Raw genomic sequence first — 17,392 nt, forward strand, 5'->3', positions numbered from 1 at the left:
TTCTGGTATGGAGAAACCGTTTAAAACTAACATCCGCTTCAAACATATACTTCGAGTGTACTAGACGTGTTTCTGAAATATGCAAATGCACCAAACAATAATACCAAGAGCAAATGTAGTGTAAAACACACTCGATCGTCCGTTTAAATAACATTTATTTATGAAGTTATTAAAATGGGTGTATTGTTATTAAAATAATTGTTATTTTCAGAATAAAATAATATTGTGCGAGTACATTGTTTCAATGACAGTTTAAGCTTTATTGAAAGTTCATTTAAATAGTTGTAAGCGCTTTTATTGATATAGTTATATTTTATTTAAAGGTAAATTTGATATTAACTTTAGTTATGTACGTTTTTGTATTATCAATAAACGTTATATTGTTATTATTAATTCAATGATACATAATAAATATTTATTTGAAACCTATTAAACTTTATAATATGTATAAAATTATTCAAATACATATACCGGAAGTAAAGGTCTATATATTTTAATAGGTTCTATTCAAGGCCAATCGTGGCTCAGGGGTGCAAGCGTGCGACTGTATACGCTACAGTTGTGGGTTCGATTCCCACTCGAGGAAAGTAAGTATTTTTATTTTCTCGTTCTAGTAAATCGCGACGTTGAATCCCGCCACTCAATACGTAATGTCTCCATAATGGGGGAAAGTGGGAAACAAAATTATCTTAATGGGAACGGAGTGTCTTAACACTAGTGCCCCCACTCACACTTTGTGCCCCTGCGTCACAACTGACCTCACTTGATATTAATATGCAGATTAGAAAAGTTATATCCGTATTATCTATATAATATTTTCCAAGACTGATGAGACAAGACATATTGGTGCATTCCTCTATTTAAAATGGTGTTAAAATTTGTCATTAATTTACAAAGTAAAGAATAACCAAATATAATGTATCAAATTCGATACATGCTCAAAATTATTGCATAAAAAGGGTGTTGTTTTTTGCATAAAAAGGGCTCAAATAAATAAAGATAAGGTTTATAGTGCCCACTACTTATATTGTCGAACAACCAAAACTTATCAATTCAATTACCCAATACAAAGATGTGTCAAACAATAATCAATCCACCGCCGCCATTCAGCGTGCCCATTCAGCCGGGGAGATCATGCAGCGTGACTAAAAACATAGTGCGTAATAGCGCCCATTGCGGTCGGTCCATTAACTGGCATATTTCAAATGTTCAGATAGTGTCCATTAGCATAAGTAGGTATTTGCTGTTATATCATCTGGAACTTGGCCCTACTAAGTTTCGGATGATTTACTATGATTCTATTATGAAATATATATTATTATGTAGTGGAAGTATATTGTATGTTAATTACATACTCGTAGACCATGTTATAATTTAAGGAGACTTGAATTTAACAACTTAATACGATTCTCTCCTCAAAGAAAATTGTTATAGAAGAGAGGAAAATATATTTTTCATTGATAATACTTGATTTACTTGATTTGGTTTTGGCCGTAGTAGCGCAGGAAATGAATGAATGGAGTGTCTTAACGCTAGGTTCCAAGGTTCCCTCTGAATACCCTACTTTCTGTGGGATACAGCACGAAGCCTAAGAAGACGGTAAAACGATGTCAATTAAAAATTACGAAATTATTTTTCAATTTCCTTTTAATTTAGACGTGATACACCTTCAAAACTTTTTGTACTCTCAATAACTCAGAAAATAAACATTTATATATATCTTTAATTGGCTGATGTTTTCTCAGGATGTGGGAAGGCACCTGTTTGATAGATATCAAACTATTTCACATCCGTTTCCGCAACATAAAATATTCTCGAGATGTATTTATCAAAATCGCTTTGGTAGTTTAGCCGTGAACATGTATCTCTCGCATGCGTATAGAGTCGATTATAAGAAATAGTTTCTGGCCTTGTACGTATAAAATTTAGTCTAAACGAGTAATGTATGGAGTTATTTTAATTATATAAGTATTTCGAGGTCGTCATAGCACAGGGGCACAAGCGTGACTGTCAGGCGATGGTCGTGGGTCCAATTCCCAGCCAGGGGAATTAATTATTATTATTTATTCATATTTTCATTTCTTTGTTCTGGTACTCACCAAGGCAAAGTCGTGGCGTTGAGTTCCGCCACCCAGGAAGACGGAGAATGAGGGACGGTGTGTTAGCACTAAGTTCCCTTATGCCTATCCTCTCCTCATAAGTTATATATAAGTTATATCTCCTATATAAATCAAAAAATATTTAAAAAAATGTATTTAGAAAACGTTTTCTAAATATTACTTGAGCACATTTGAAACAAAAGCTGTCTATCGAAATAATAGATCATATTATATGATGAGCAATCCATTAGCAATGAAGTGTGCAAATGACCCCGCCGCGCCGTGCCGATGCATTTAAATGACCCGCAACCCTATAAATTGTAGTTGTCGAATATTATTATAGTATTATATACTGAATACATTGAATATAAAATTAATTTATTATTGATAAATTATTTATTTTTAGCTCCATTCTGTATCCTGTAAGAGCAGAGTAAGCAGAGGGTACTTGGGAATCTACTGTTATAATACACATTCTATTAAGTTCTTCCGTTCCCCACTTTCTGACGAATTCTGGAGATTGCGTGTTGAGTTATATTAAATATTGGAACGAAGTTCCTTACGGCAGGCTTGGAAGGGATAGGGATTTCGCTGCGTGACCGAACTGAAAAAAATGTGATAGTAAAACCGTAAGAAAAATGCGTGGAATAAAACCGTTAAATGAGACGTGCGCAGGCGCGACAGTCGCATACACAGACGAGTAGTGTATAATACCTTTCTCTTTCTCCCTCTTTCTTTTGGGGTGGAGTGGTAATAGAAAGAGAAGGGATGAGAGTTATAATTATTTTTATTTCTACTTTTCTATTCTATTTCTATGTAATTTTATGTTGTCAAACAAAAGTAAAGAGACATATTTTGTTATTTTAGTTGATAATTTGAATTACGATGTTTTTTTATTTTAAGTAATTTATTATTTCCTAAAATACTGAATTTCCTAAATACTTTCTTGTACTTAAATAAAAACTAATCAGCAAAATTTAAGAGAAAAATCAAGAAAACCTACATAAAATTGAGCACGACTTTTTTTGCAATTTGTGTTGATTCTACATTAGCCGAAGGAACTTCGTTCCTACCTGGTGTCCCACGACACTACATTAATATTTCATATCCTTGAGGAGGAATCGAACCTATAACGATCTGAATATCCCAAATATAATTTTCACGTCATAAAAGCTAAGCTAATTAATTATCTTTGTATGCACACATTTTACTATTAGCGTTCTTTACGCTATTACAGAGACATCGTGTGGTAAGTGGCGGAACTTTCCCACTATATAAAAATACTATAGCTCACCGCGAACGTAGTTTTGTGGATTTTACACTATTTTTTTATTTATATATCAACTATATACTGAAAGTTCTAATCTACTGAAAGTTTGGAAATGTCTTAATTGTTCCAAAATTATCTATACAAACAGTTATGGAAGTTTCACATTTATGGAAAATTGTCTTTTTCGTTTTGCTCATCCTTAATATGAATAAACTATTGAATTAACTATTGTGTATTATAAACGTTCGCTGCACTATGACATTGTTTTATTTATTGCGAATAAATACATAATTTAACAGTACCTACATATTGTCGTGTAATTGTTTGACTGTGAAGTAGTGGTTGCGGATTCGATTTCTACTCGGAGTTAATAATGTTCGTATACAAAAAAATAATAATCTTAACAGAACATTTTTGCTGACATATAACAACATTGGAAGCACAAGGAGCATATAGGTAACAACTGTATATATGATATAAATGCAAATATCAGAAGCTTATTTTGAAGCTTCAATAGAGCTGCAGTACGTACTAGAGCTAGGAACTGTATTCCGGAGAATTGGATTGAGTCGTTATCATCACATGACCGAGTTGCATACATACACATAGTCATTAGGTATATTAGTTTCTATAGGTAATAGATATTAGTTAAATACACTATTGTATTGATTTATTTGCATTTTCGGTTAAAAGGGAAGGTATGTATTGATTTTCTTTTACACAGCAGGGTAATGCCTCCGGAATTCGGCAAAAAGTGGGGAACGGAGTGTGTTAACACTAGGTTCCCTCTGCCTACCCTGCTGTGTGCGGGATATAGCGTGAAACTGACAATATTGAATGATTTCAAACGTTAAATTAAAAGCATTTTACGTAAAATCGCATTATATAATTTTCGCTATGACTTTGCGACTGGCTGACTTGATAATAGCACAGCGTCCGTCCGTAAATTCCTGCTGCCTATCCTACTACATGCAGGATGCAGAATAGTTCTGTGGAGGATTTTAGGTTTTGACTTTTTATCTTTAAGCTTTATCCCGCATATGACAGAGAAATATAACCTAATATCAGATATAGAACTTGTTATCATTAACAATTTAATCAACAAAAAATAAAATTTACAAAATTTTTTAACATAAGAACATATTTGACAGCAATCATCTGATGTCGCCGTCACGTGTCGACCGAAGGCATCCATCGGCCGTGTTGTATTGATTTGTTACAGCGATGCCACTGTTATTGATGTGTTGCGAAATTGGAAAGTTCAGGCGCACTTATCTCTGAGATTTAGATAGCGAGGCAATTTATAAGGGATTCCTCCCCTAAAGTGAGCTCCTGACAAGCAACGCTGTCACCCTCAAACGCGGAATTATCGAAATGCGGTGTTTTACATTTATTTATTTTATTTGTATATATCTACGAGTACTTATATCTCGTTTGAGTAGTTTTATCGTAATTTACCTTGTTACAAACAAGAATTATAAAATTGTTCGGAACTTAATTCGAAAGCTTAATGTAAGTTAGATTGGCCTTAAAGCTCTTACAATATATTTGTATCTAGAGAAAAACCGGGGAAGTGCAAGTCGGATTCGCCCATCGAGGGTGCCGTGCCAATTTTAGGATTGTAAGTCAACGGGAAATACAGCTTATAAAAATTGACAAACTTAAGTTTGCGGGCCAATATACTAATTTTGTATGAATTGTGCATATGCCTGCAAACTTAAGTTTGTCAATTCTTTTTATTTTATACGTGTATATGTTTCATTGTGGCACGAAGGTCTCAGTACTAGTAGATGATTCATTTATTTTATAAGAGCGAAAAATATCATATAAAAGACAATTTGTATCTTGTTTGACGAGCCGTGAGTATACGAGTAGCGAGCGATGATTGAATAATAAATAAAATAAAGCTCATATGTCTCATGTTGATGATGAAATTTGTTCTGTAGATTTGTACAAAGTAACGACGATTATAACCGGTACATCGAAATTTATTATTACATAGTAAAATTTAAAATAAAAGTAAAATTTAAAAAAGAACGGAGTATCTGAACACTAGGTTCAAAGGTTCCCTTTGCCTACCCTGCTATGAGTGGGACAATGAAGCTATTTATTTAAGTATTTTTAGTTATACATTTTATTTTGAGATGAGATAAAAATAATATCTTATTCTGTTCGCTGTGTAAATATTAAAGTTGTAATAGAATAGTTGGCAAATAAATCAAGTTTCATCCAATTAAGTAAGTCAATTTGGAAATAATTTCAAAGTTTTATGTCCTTTTTCAAGGTATATAAATTTAAAGTCTGAAGTAACAACTTTCTGGTGACCTAAGGGAATTTAGTAGTGATCCTTTTACTTGTTTGACCTACATTGTATAAGCTTCGAGTGAGGGACTAGAATGACTGATGTCTTGAAAAAGTTAATTAGTTTTAAATAATCTATTACATATTATTATTTATTTATTTGAAAAATAGAACATATAAAATTATTATATTTTCAAAATATATTTGAAAGAGATATAAATTTATGTTAGGAATAAAACATTTTTATTTTACAGTTTGTAACAATCCGTCACCGTTGTGAGTTCAATCCCATTTAGAGAATGATTATATAACTTAATTTTTATTTCTCCGCTGTGGTAGACGAAGTCTGGCGTTGGTCTCCGCCAGTCGCCGTCTCAAAAAATATGCTGAAAGTGGAGAACGGAGTGTCTCAACACTAGGTTTTCTTCCCTGCTTTGCGATTTTCTCTATAGATGATGAATATCTACCTTCCGTGTTCAATATAATAATGATGTCACATCGGCGCTTGTCTCTATCACTAGTATTATTAATATAGATATTACTAAATTATAGTACTACATACTATATTATATATTATAGTTGTGGAAGATTAGGTGCAATACCAATTTCAAACGTCCTCCATTGCCAATCCAATCACGCGAGTAATCTATTCGATGGAGTTACACTGTTCCTTTCCATTATGCCCATTTAGAAAAGGACGGACAAAATTATACCGATTCGATCGCAATCATTCGATTTGAAATATATCGAATGGATTGCACGGAATGTACTCGATGGATGTGGATGAACAGACTGACATGAATATTTATGTGTTGAGTTTGTCAGCCATAATTACCTGGTCTTTGTCGCTTTATTGCGCTTTTGTGGAATGTTTCTTATTATAGGAGAGATTATGGTGGCGTAGTGGCACAGCGTGTGAGTCTAAAAATGATGGTTGTAAACCTAAATCGAACCCGATTCCCACTAAAGAAATTGAATGATTTTCATTTACGTAACAAGATATAGCGCGGCTTTGAGTTCTACTATTGAAAACGCAATGTCTCGAAAATGGGGGGGGAGAGAAGGGATTGGAGTATATGTGCGATACAGGGTGAAGCTTTTCCTATTATTATTATAGCGCTAAAGTTAATGTTAATAATAATTCTGTTAATACAGTTGAAATGATTTCATTATATTCAACTAACTTTAATATTTTTTCTCATACTCATTATCTGTAATCTGGCGTAATAGCTGTCTTAGATCTAATCCATAGTTATTCTCTATAATTGATGAATTATATAGGATTGCTGTGAAATGAGTTCGCGTAGGTGGAACATAATATGGCTGGTATTAGAAAATTAATGGACAGCATTAGAAATTAGAATTTTTCATTACGAAGTAAACTGTAATGTGTTATAATAATTTTGTACAATATACTCCAAGTTTGTTTAATTTCATCATATCTTTTATAATTTGGTAGTTAAAGGAAACAACGATTTATGGTTAACTTTTTGAGAAGTATAGGATTCAGTTACTTATATACTCTATGTTTTTTGACTCATTGAATTTAATATTTATTAAACTTTATTATTTCTGAATACACAAATACATGTTTATATATATTATAGAAGTAAGTTACTAGGTTAGACAATACTGTGACAGAAGTCTCGTATAGAGCCTTCGCGTGCTTACCTACGATTTGCACGATAGTGAATGTGTAGGCAAATTAAACATTTGCATTTTATTATTGTCTTTGTAAAGGTCACGTCGAATATTCTAGAAAAGATATTTATAACGTACTCCATCGTACTTAAAGGTATTATAGCGACAAACAAAGAATTGAGTTGTATACAAGTATAACGAAATTATTTCTTTTATTTCTATTATTCTAACAAAAATTGTATTATAAGTGAAATGAAAATATTATGCTGACTTACTTATATAAAAATATTATTGTATAAAAAGAACAAAGCAAATAATAATTATTTCGTTACCGCGACTATTGTTATTTTTGTTTGTTATAAGATTTTGTTAGATTTCTTTATGTTAACTAAAACTAAAATAATCTAAGCCAATTTACACATCCTTAGTATAACATAATTTAGAAGTTTGGATTATCATAAATATACTAATAAATAATTAGTTCTAATAATAACAAAGTACTTTTTTAAGGTACTTACTTATAATTTAGGCTCATGTTATAAAGAAAACCCCCCGAGTTGGGATCGAATCTACAACCCCTCGCCTTGACAGTAATACTATGTTTCATCGTACCACGGCGACCTTATAAAAGTTAATGATGAAAGATAGTATTAACACAACATAGCTTGTATTCCTTTTCTTATCTGTTTATCTTTTGTCTCGGCTTAGCGTGAAACAAAAGACGCGATGTAAAAAGAACAGGAAAACTTGTCAAAGTGCAAACTGCATAGTACTGTGAAGGCAGGAGCGTCTAGTTAAGTTTTCTTTTTGTTTATCCGGTTTGTATTGTAACTTTCACAATAGCTGGATAATATCGCAAATTTATTTATGGTGTTCCTTCGTATATTGTGTTATAAAATAGGAACTATTATATTATGTGTATATTTTTTTGCCTCATACATGGAGTGTTGAAACTTAACGCTGCGCTTTGCCACGGTATTAGAGCGAAGAAATTGTTGAAAAGAGGAAATCGAACACAAAACGTCATCAATATAAAACTAAGTCATTTCACTTGTCTAAAACGTCGCGGTGAACGGAGTGTCCTATCACTAGATATCTTTACTCTACTATTGCTTCATGCTTGCACAAAGAGTAAAGATAAAAAAAAAACAGACATAAGAGAGAATATAGTTAATTCCATCAGGTGATCTTGTTTAATTCGGATGTATGTGCGGTAGCTATTGTTTGTCTATTAGTATAGTTTTCGATCATGCTCAAAGACGAATTAAAAATAAAAAATCATAAAACGACTTTTTAGTTAACCCGAACAGAAATTATAGCGGTGTTTCTATGTAAAATTCTGTCTTTTTTTCTATTAGCGGCATTCCGGAATATAGTTTTAGTCTTGTATTTTGTATGTTAAATGAGAGTGTTACCTATATTTCATTATATAAAAATAATAAAAAAATAATTAAATATTTTTAATATTTTTCTAAAATTTAGTAAAAATACAATATAAACATAATTATACTGCAATTTTAATATAAAACATTACCAATAAACAAAAAAAAACATCCCTTGTTTTAGATTATCTGTTAAAACATTGGAATTATCACCGGATCTAATATCTTGTCCTTCAAAAGTTCCAACGCTTTCTTTATTCACTCCCTCAGTGTGAAAAGTGTTTCCAAACTGTCAGAGTAACGTCAAACTTTCCACTCAGCTATTCTTCTTGCATCTGTGAATTCACCATAACGTCTTTATGGCTTAACTTCTGTATATCTGAGTTGTATCATTTTTACAACAGTAAATATAAAACAGAATACTTACAGAATTCAGCGGGAAGTCGGGAACGGAAGTGTCTTAATGGTAACGGAATGTCATAACATTAAGTTCCCAGGTTCCGTTTTGCCTGTGCTATGTGCGGAATAAAGCTTAAAACATAAAATATGAATATCGAAACAAAATACTAAAAGCATAAGTAATTTTAATCATTAAAAAATGTGACTGAAATCACTGCGGTGATAAAACAATTTAATATTAAAATTAATCAAATAAATTTCTTCTACTGTGTATATAAAAGATTTTTTATTACTCAGACTGAAGTAACAGAATAAAACACTCTTTTAGTGCGCTGTGGCAAAATATTAATTTAATTTATTATTCATTATTTTTAACAATAAGCAGATGTTTCTTTGTGGTATCCAGATAAATTAGTATTCTGTGGTTTACTCAGTTTAATGGTTTTAAAATTTTCACCCGTTTACGATGTCAGTTTACGATCTACACCGGAGTTCGTCTATAGTTAGACATACCACACTTATATTACCAAATAGTAATTATTTGTTACAGTTATTTGGTCGCTATATTAAATATTTACCTATTGAAAACATTAAGTAAGACCTTCTTGGCGTAATGGTTAAATTTTTAAATAATATTTTCGAATATATCACAGACTGGGTGGTCAATTCTTATGTACTCTACTCAATCAGATAATAAATAATTTCCATCTTTATTCGGTGTATTAATGTAAGATTTTCATTTTTCTTCTTTGGGTAGAGCGAATTTGGGTAGAGTTGAATTCTATTACTCGATATGTAAGGTATCCTAGGTACTTTTTGCCTACACCTTGCTATATGGGGGAAAAAGCGTGCAGAAAAAAAAATAAACAACAAAGTATGCATATTTCGTATTTGTTTTATAATTGACAGCGTCATGGCGTAGTTGGTGCGTGTCTGCTGCAAGGCTGGTGACAGTGTAGAATTTTAGTGTGTCTGGAAATTTGAGTTGGTCAGACCATCTTGGCGGGTGAGCGGCCTCTAGGTTTTTTCCCCCGTGTATTGGTAACAGCGACCAGCTTTTCAAGACTGTTGTCTCCACATCTCATTATATGTTCAAGGAAGCTTAAACAGGTAGTACAAAGACGATCTTTTATCTTCAGCTATGAGAAGATTGACACATTTGTGTGTTTGGAGGTCCAGGAGCTTCTTAGCATCCGCCTCCAGCACTACATTTGGAATCCACTAATCTTTTGCCTCTCTCTTGCTTTGATGGTCCATGTTTCCAACCCGTACATGATTATTAGAAAAATCAGAGCCCTTACAAGATGTACTTTGGTTTTGTTACATACATACATCATTACTAAATCTCTAAACTAAATATGACGTTAAAAATATAAAGCAATATATTACTTTCTTTATATTTTTTAACTCACTTTTACATAAAAATACTAATATTTTTAACGATAACGTACATTTTAAGTTAGATGATAATTTAATTTTATTTTATGACAGTGAATAAATTGCTGTTAAATTTGTCTGACGGCGTTTTAATAAGCAAGACTGGCGCACGTTCGCTCGCTTCGTATTTAATAACGGAGATGTAAGGTAAAATTATTTAATGATCCCCTTGTTTAGTAACATAGCTTTGCGACGTTCTACCATGTTAGTAGATTTATTGCGGATGTTCCGTGAAATGTGAACGCGAAACTGCATAAGTTTACTTTATAACAGTTTCAGCTAACCTTGACCGCAGTACCATGTTAAAAGCTTTTGTACTGATTATGTTTGATGTGGAGTTTAGTTTTATTTATTTTTCAATGTATTTAGGACAAATATTTTTTATTATGATTATTTGTTGAATGGTTATTATTTGAACATTTATTAAGGCCGCCAAATTTTATGTATCTCCAAGAAACTGAATAAGAAAAAAAATTATATAATTTAAATAGGATTTATGGAATTTGTTGCAAAATTTTAAAAATATCCAAATATAATTATATTTTCTGTAACTATACATAATTAAAACATAAAATAAAAAAATGTAATATATTAAAAAAAACCGATCTTTTTTATTAATTTCTATCCAGACAAAGGACTCGCATGTCCCATATCTGAAACGCGCATAAGGCTGCTATGCAATTGAGGCGAATATTAGAGTCTAGCACATTGGAATCATCCTCTCAATTATATCGTAACGTCACTTGTCTCGTCGACTGCACATCACATATATTGGCACTTCCGCTAATTACGACGCTACTGACGTACAGGATTGATGGCTTCTGCTTATCTAGAGCTTTGAAAATGAATTTGAAAATACATTTACTATTTTAACTATAAGAGATATGGGGTACTTGATTTCGCCAGTATTTGGTATACCTAGGAAAAGGTAGTGTTACGACACTCACTTTCGTTTAGAAGAAAATTTAAAGAGGCTATCGTGGCGCTAGCGTACAAGCGTGCGACTGTACTTTTCTAGGCAAAGCCCGTCGTTGAGTCCCGCTACTCAACACGTAATACCTCGTGAATTCAGCTGAAAGTGGGTTTGTTGCCCACCTGTGAGAATGAATAATTATTCATTAATATTTTCATTTCTTCGTTCTGGCAACAAGGCTAGAGCATACCTCGAAAAATTACGTACCCTGCTGTATGCAGCGTGAACAGCAAGAACCTGATTTTTTAATTATAACCAAAATACATCTTTATCATAATTACGTAACGTATAAGTAAATATTAATTTATGTATATTAATAAATAATTCCAGAAGCAAGGATTTATTTAAGGTGGTCTGGCTCCTGGTAGGTGGTAGCTAAGTCATAAAAACAAATATAAACTTACACAAATTTTTACAATCGCTGTAATTGAGCTATAACTCGTACTCTATACACAGATTGTTTCAATTACATGTCCGTAAACGCATTGAGTTGTTTAAAACATTATATTGATTTAATGAAGCCTGTTCAAAATGTATTATGGTATGAGATAACTATTATAGAGCTTTATGGTTAGTTATGTTTTGTTATTATATACTAAAATCATTTTATTATTTACAAGCGACCCGCACGTGTCTTTACTCGCGTGTAGTATACTATTATTTATTTTGTCATCTGAATTACTTCTTTGACTTAAAATTATAGGTTCTTCCTGCTTACCCTTCTGTGCGCAGGATACAGTGTAAAGCTGATTTTTTTATCCATACATTGATAGGTAAAGTTTGAGCCAATTCAATAAGACATATGTAATAGCAATATTATCGTATACAATTCTTTATACTGATATATCTGTTTTATTTATAAACCGTATTGAAATAAACAGTGAGCGTTAAGGAAATTTTGCCAAAATACAATAGTGAAAACTGCATTTAAATTGGTTAAGTCGTTTTTAACAAACAAACAAACCTGCAAAAATGATAAAGATCGTTCTTTTGGGTTCTTTTACATTAATGATAAATTTTCTCGTATATCTTCTATGTACAGGCAGCGATAAGGTACAGTTTAGTGTACAGTAAATAAAAATCATTCATAGAGTACTTATCCTTATTTTATTAATATACATACATACAGCTTAATGTCTTTTTAATTCAAGTTGTTCACTAGGTGTGGATACTAAAAACTTTTTGATTACGTCCACGTAAGCCCCTATAACATCTCCGAGGAGTTTATCACCGACTTCTGTTACAACTTCCTTCCATGATACATCCAGAAGATGCTCGAAAGGTTCAGCTGTCGACAAGATTAAGGTTATTTTCAGTAAAATATTCAATTTTATAAAAAAACAACAAGGATTATTTTGTTTGGTAGTCAGTTAGTCAGTTTAATAACTGTAGCCCCAACAAATATAAATGTATAATAATAATTAAACATTGACATGAAAAAAAATATTAAGCCATATTTTAGCGCATCTGTTGCAAAATTGTACGAGTAAAATCGGATAGTACTTAATTTTATATTTATATAATTTATTATATATTTATGGAGATATACGAAAAAAAAGGTAAATAGGATTGGTGGACAAGGCATGGGGAAGAAGGATAATTGGAGTAGTACACACTTTACTACAATATATCCTTTTAGTTTTCCTATAAACAGTACTTAGTTAGTACTTTAAAATTTTAATAGGTTTTTAGATATTAATAATTAAAAAAAATAATCTTACCTTTCTTCTTGTCACCACCAAACAAATTGCCCAGTGTAATAAAAACTTTGCTTTCTAAGTCGTAGGTATAATTATAGCCTGTTATCTTCCAATGTTTTTTCCCATCTTTTTCAATATCTTTTACTCTCATTACAAGATGTACGACGACTTTATCTGAAAATATGAAATGTTGCGATAAAATAAATAGTGATATTACAATATTTTTTTAATTTGCAATATAAGTGCGTTCAGATGGAAACTTTCAACTCAATTTTGAATTTTGAAACAGCTATTTTCCTTTGTTTGAGCTGAAATTTTGTATAGACGTTTATTTTTGATGACAGCATATCGTGGTTGTGAGACGTCATTCTAATTGAAACATGGCGGGACACCTAAGATGGTGGGACACCCAAGATGGCGGGTACTTTTTTAACACATACGATATTTGTGTTAAATGAAATGGTTGGTTGAGAATAACTCAATCAAAAAAATATAAAGTAAAAAATAAAAATGTCATATATTACCTATACGTTTCAGCTAGTATATACATTACCCAATATATTATATATAATACTGAATTATACAGATAACCGGTAACATATACTCATATATAGTAAGCAAATAATTTCACTACGCTACGTTACTACTACCAATGGATTTTTATACAAATAACCAGTTATGTTAATTTAGTATCGAGAATTAACAAATAACGGAAATATTTGATCAGGAAATAATAAATCAGTATTCATTTACGTGCGAAATTATATAGCAAAACTTTAATTACAAGGTTTTTGTGAATAAATTTTTGTATAAGTTCATCTCCACGCTTTCCCGCATATTAGGGATTCAGAGTTTCATAATATTAAAAAATATGGAATATTATTTCTGAGAAATTATTTGTATATGTAATGATAAGCACAGTGTTCGTCCCTTTAGAATTTAGGTAAATTAGAATAGAGACCTTTAATTGAAGAGCTGTAAAATATACATTTAATATGCTGAATTTATTATTTTAGACTATAATAGAATAGATAGAAAATAAAATAAATAATTCATCCACAGTGACATTCGAGCGTGAATTTAGTTTAAAAAATAAATAAACGCCCCGACAACGTTATATATCGTATACTTTAAAAAAGTCAGCAGCTACGACGAAACACATATGTATAATAAGTAGAAAGATTATTAGATATTTTATGTACTTACCGGTTTTTATTTGAAAATCACCCTCTCCGAACGCATGTATGATAAAGATTTTACCATCAAGTTCGTACTTGCCGTTCGCATTTAACGGAGTCTCCAAAACCATTTTGATAGTGTTTTCTTTTGTATCGCGGCTATAGAAAAAAAAGGTTTTCATCAATTAACGCATATACAAGGGTAGGCAGAAAGATATTTCGTTCCCCATTTTCCACCAATTTATTGAGAAATTCCAAATGGAGTGAAATGAAAATAACGAATTACTCCTAGTAGAATTGAATCCGTAACCATCAATGTACATATCAAGTGTGGTCTCACTGTGTCATGACAGCTTCAAAAATAAAAAAAAAATAGTAAAGGAAACAAGTGAAACGACATCACTTTCTTATTATGTTTTATTTTGAATTTCAAAAGTTATGAGTTATTTTCAAAAGATACGACTCTGTTTTTCTTACTTTGAATTTTCTATTACCTACATCGATATATTGGACATTGGGAAGTCGAATTTTATGCTGCACTTTACTTTATCGGACTAAAAAGATGTATTTTTATATACTATTGGACGTACTTTGAACACGGCCATAGCTATCTGCTATACGTAGTCCAATACATGCAAAAATCTACTTACGTTATAAGTAACTAGCGGACGCGCGCAGCTTCGCTTTCGCAGTTCAATTAAATATTTTTAAGAGTATCAATTTCCAATTTTATGAAAATCGGTGGCGATTTAAAGATTTTTTCATACAAACTTTCAATCCCTTATTTGCACCCCAAGGAGATGAATTAAAATAAACCAAGAAATATGTGTTCAATTAAATATTTTTAAGAGTCTAAATTTAAAATTTAAAAAAATCGGTGGCGGTTTAAAGACTTTTCCATACTAACTTTCAATCCCTTATTTACACTCCAAGGAGATGAATTAAAATGAACCACGAAAAATGTATTCAATGAAATATTTTTAAGTCTAAGTTTCAAATTTTATAAAAATCGGTGGCGATTAAGGATTTTTCCATACTAACTTTCAACCCCTGATTTACAACCGTAGGGGATGAATAAATATAAACCACGAAACATGTGTTCAGTGATATGTTTTTAAGAGTCTAAATTTCAAATTTTAAAATAATCGGTGGCGATTTAAAGATTTTTCCATAGAAAACTTCAACCCCTTATTTGCGCCCCTAGGGAATGAATTAAAATAAACCAAGAAATGTGTTCAATTAAATATTTTTAAGAGTCTCAATTTAGAATTTAAAAAAAATCGGTGGCGATTTAAAGATTTTTTCATACTAACTATTATCCCTTATTTGCACCGCTAGGGGATGAATTAAAATGAACCACGAAACACGTATTCAATATAATATTTTAAGAGTCTAAATTTCAAATTTTATAAAAATCGGTGGCGATTTAAAGATTTTTCCATACAAACTTTCAACCCTTATTTCACCCCTTTAGGATTAAAATTTTTCAAAATCCCTTCTTAGTGGATGTCCAGATTACGATAAGTAAACATCTGTCCAAATATCACGTTTCTACCATCAGCGGTTACGGCTGTGCGTGCGTCTTACCTCAGTCAGTGAGGACAAGTCCTTTTATATATATAGATTTTAAATTTAAATAAATAGAAAAATACGTCGAATAATACAAAATCAATATATTTAAGCATTTTGTTGGCTTATTAAGAATAATTTTATTTGTACGTTCAATTAATTTTATTTATTTTGAATTTTTGAATGTAATTTTAAATTAGTGTACTCACCTTAATTTTAATATTTTAGCATTGCTGATTCCCGCGATATATATATCACTGAATTCCAATTTTAAGTCTTTATCATTATCTTTAACAGATTTAATGAAGAGGGGTTCAGCTGATGGTACTTTTAACTCGGGTATGCCATGGGCGACATATGGCACAGCGGCCTGGGCACTGTGTAGTAAGCATGCATCGTCATCTGCGTAACATGGCTTTATGAATGATACTGTAAAAGAAAATTAAATGATATCAATTAATAAGTAATTAAAGAAAAATATTAGAACACTAGTTGGAAAATTAAATTATCCAGACAAATTTCTCTATTCTTCTTCTGTGGAGAATAATATTTTTTTCGGGTACAGAAAAAAACATAAACATATTTTTTTATTAAGTAACTATTCCAATTAACTATAAGTTACTTTTATTTTAATGATTATTTTTAGCGATACAGGTTTTTAGTATTGCTAAAAATAATCATTAAAATATAAACGATATATTAACATAAGATAAGAACCACTACCCACCGGTACGCACTATAAAGGTTTTATTTGTTATTTAATTATTAAAATAAATAATAATGAATACTTACCAGCACTAGAATTTAATTCTACAATAAAAAATCCTAACACATATAATACAAAACACTGTATTTTAATCATTTTAAATGTGTTATCGACTACTTTATTTTAAGGATGTTAGAATACTGCTGTTGGGAGCTTCGAGTCAGATTTATATATACTAATCGATGCAATTTTTTTTTTTGCAAAAACATGATTTAGTTTTGGCGATTTGTTTTTAAGACGCTGTTTGCACGGACTGTTATTAGATACAATTAATATAAAGATTATTATTATTTTTTTGTATAGTTATGGCAATAATTATTATTATTTGTTGATTTCATTATAGATTTAGGATTATCTACACGATTACTATTAGAATAATGGATAGAGGCGGAGACAATATTTCTTGTTCTTGAATTTCAGAGAGGCTTAAAGGATAATCTGGAACGTAATTACCAAATTTTACAAAAACTTCAGTTCCGTTCCGTAATAATTTCATGACAGGTCAACGAGAAGTACAATTTGTAAAATTTTATATAAAAAATTCATTTTAACCTTACTCACCTGTAGAATTTCTTTTGCTTCAAATAGTCCAACGACTAGACCGAGGAAAATAATTGAAATATTAGCATTTCTCCTAGTGGTTATCGAATTCACCACCACCACGTATACACTAAGAT

The 17,392-nt window shown here is 31.2% G+C and overlaps 1 protein-coding gene across 1 annotated transcript; it reads right to left on the reverse strand.

The window, feature by feature from the left end:
- Positions 1–12,632: 12,632 nt before the first annotated feature.
- LOC146529402 (circadian clock-controlled protein daywake-like) lies at positions 12,633–16,846 on the reverse strand. The gene is made up of 5 exons (XM_085201912.1): positions 16,742–16,846; positions 16,159–16,378; positions 14,409–14,539; positions 13,224–13,376; positions 12,633–12,790 (listed from the first exon to the last, which is right to left on the reverse strand). Exons 1-5 carry the CDS (start codon positions 16,809–16,811, stop codon positions 12,633–12,635), a joined length of 732 nt encoding a protein of 243 aa, XP_085058038.1. The 5' UTR covers positions 16,812–16,846.
- Positions 16,847–17,392: the final 546 nt, after the last annotated feature.

The sequence above is a fragment of the Heliconius melpomene genome, chromosome 18 (assembly GCF_056956725.1).
Source record: "Heliconius melpomene rosina isolate 202511_hmr_F chromosome 18, ASM5695672v1, whole genome shotgun sequence".
NCBI lineage: Eukaryota > Metazoa > Arthropoda > Insecta > Lepidoptera > Nymphalidae > Heliconius > Heliconius melpomene.

Bases quoted from the DNA above. Each gene is read 5' to 3' on its own strand.
- LOC146529402 (XM_085201912.1), bottom strand. From the start codon at position 16,811: ATGATTAAAATACAGTGTTTTGTATTATATGTGTTAGGATTTTTTATT. The intron at 16,379-16,741 runs GTAAGTATTCAT...TTTCTTTTACAG, and splicing joins AGAATTAAATTCTAGTGCTG to TATCATTCATAAAGCCATGT. The intron at 12,791-13,223 runs GTAAGATTATTT...TCTTGTCGACAG, and splicing joins TGGTGGTGACAAGAAGAAAG to CTGAACCTTTCGAGCATCTT.